General features: G+C 48.1%; 1 protein-coding gene across 1 annotated transcript; it reads right to left on the reverse strand.

Annotated features, from left to right (window-relative positions):
• Positions 1 to 805: 805 nt before the first annotated feature.
• On the reverse strand, positions 806 to 1,806 carry Pmar_PMAR004412 (Cathepsin B precursor, putative; the record flags this gene model as incomplete). The annotated part of the gene is made up of 6 exons (XM_002766548.1): positions 806 to 1,057; positions 1,115 to 1,199; positions 1,245 to 1,312; positions 1,360 to 1,472; positions 1,525 to 1,595; positions 1,660 to 1,806. Coding segments are annotated over 6 exons (736 nt in total), but the record flags the coding sequence as incomplete, so codon positions are not given.
• Positions 1,807 to 1,931: the final 125 nt, after the last annotated feature.

A 1,931-nucleotide genomic window follows, 5' to 3' on the forward strand; every position in this document is an offset into this window, starting at 1 on the left:
ATAAAATGTGACAATTGAGGTTTTTGTTTGCTGACTGTCAGCACGAGTGTCAGCAGCTGACACTCGTGCGAATCGCATCTTCCCAACTCCCGATGTAGAATGACTCTTTTTCGGAATGTATAGTTTGCATATTTGCGGAATAAATATTTGATCATGCTTTGAGCTTCACAGATAAGACCGGTTCCCTGATTCCGGACTGTTTGAAGTAAGCGAGTTATCGATTCATGGACATGGTCCGAACCTTTCGAGCTGAACGGTTAAGAGACCCAAGAACCATATCACAGTCAAGAACTTGCCATTGAGTTCTGGTACTCATTCACGATCACGATTAACGACTTGTGAATCACGAGTGACCAGTGAGAGCTTCCCTGACTCATGGACTGCATTCCCTTCATGTACGATGAGGGAGATGCGGCTGTGCGACAAATCATTCTCCTGTGGGAGTGACCTATGATTTTACGACACGAAGGTATAGTGGGGACGTCACACGAAGTTTTTGTGAGACTCATAGTGTATCATACCCTGAATACTCCCATTGGGTTACCCAATTTGAATAATGGTACGACCCAGCCCCGTTCATGAACACGAGTCGGGTCATATTTTATTGAGTCCTGAAATCAGCCACTCAGTCGCAGAGAGAAGAAGTCCTCTGGAGAGTGGAAAAGAAAAAGAAGTCGAATATTGGGTAGGCGAAACATTTTCTTGAGCTGCGTCGCTGGCTCCTAAACTGTTGGCAGAGCCAGCAATCCGACTCGAAGCATTGGAGAAGATAAAGCCCTACACTTAGAGAAGTCAGTGGCTTCTCTTAATTCATGGCTGGAGTCCCCGCAAGGATCGTATCGTCTATACCACAGTCCCCTTGGACTATCTTGAAGGTGCCATGGTCACCCCACTCTTCATTCCAGGAGTTCATAACCAGCCAGTAATCAACGCCCTTCTCGGTACCCCAGCCGATGATCTCAACAGCATGGCCCCCAAGGAATCCGCCACTTGTATGCTTGTAGACGCCTGACTTGTAGGACAAGAAGTCTTCATACACAGAGAATGCAGCTGAAGTCTGAGAAAGAATGTAGTAGATATAAAGAATGCTCGGAAGTGCAGGAACAGCCCGTACTGGCCCATTCGTCATGATCTCCTTCTTGATGCTGCTTGTGCTCCCGAACCGACTCGGGAAAAGACTTTCAGTGTAGTGACGATCCCTTAAGACTACGAATTGCGACACACAACTTTCAATCCTTCGTTACTTGTCGAAAGCAGTCCCATACTTAGCATTGGGGCAGCTGCTTGAGCACGAAGGTGTGTCGTATATTTCCTTATAAGATAGAGTCTCAGAACACATGTCGTTGCTGTCCCCCTCACTTTCGCACAAGGTTTGTAGTCGGATCCATCTTGGTGATGAGCACATTTTGGGAAGCTGTACGGCCAACAGCCATCGGCTGCTTTCATATTTTTCTCGGGAACGAATCCTCCACCTGAGTAAGAAGAGTCGGTAGAATCAACAAGAACCGAAAACAGGCAGCTTACCTGAGACGATACCATTTGTGTGAAGAAAAGTCCACGATGTGATAGGATTGCCGCCACTACAACCGAAAGATCTGACACCGAGTCAAGATCGGAAATTTGGCTGGGAGCAGCCGAGGAGGCTTGGACGTGTCTTACAAGCAAAAGTGCCCGATATTGCAGCAAGCGAGCATATTCGCGGCGGATAGGAGTTGGTTGAGCTTCCCGCCCGATTTGATGCAGACTCGGGCATTGAATGCCTCAACTGTCCCGAACGCCCAGCAGCTTCCACAAGCCGACTGATCCCTGCAAAAAAGGATGTTAGCGTCGATAAGACGATTCTCTGGGGCGAAAGTATATCAGCTACCTCACGTGGCCAATGACGTCCTTGCACTCCTTGAACGCATCGCGGGCATCGAAGCTGTCTGGAA

This window comes from Perkinsus marinus (genome assembly GCF_000006405.1).
Source record: "Perkinsus marinus ATCC 50983 genomic scaffold scf_1104296972430, whole genome shotgun sequence".
In the NCBI taxonomy this organism is placed as follows: domain Eukaryota; phylum Perkinsozoa; order Perkinsida; family Perkinsidae; genus Perkinsus; species Perkinsus marinus.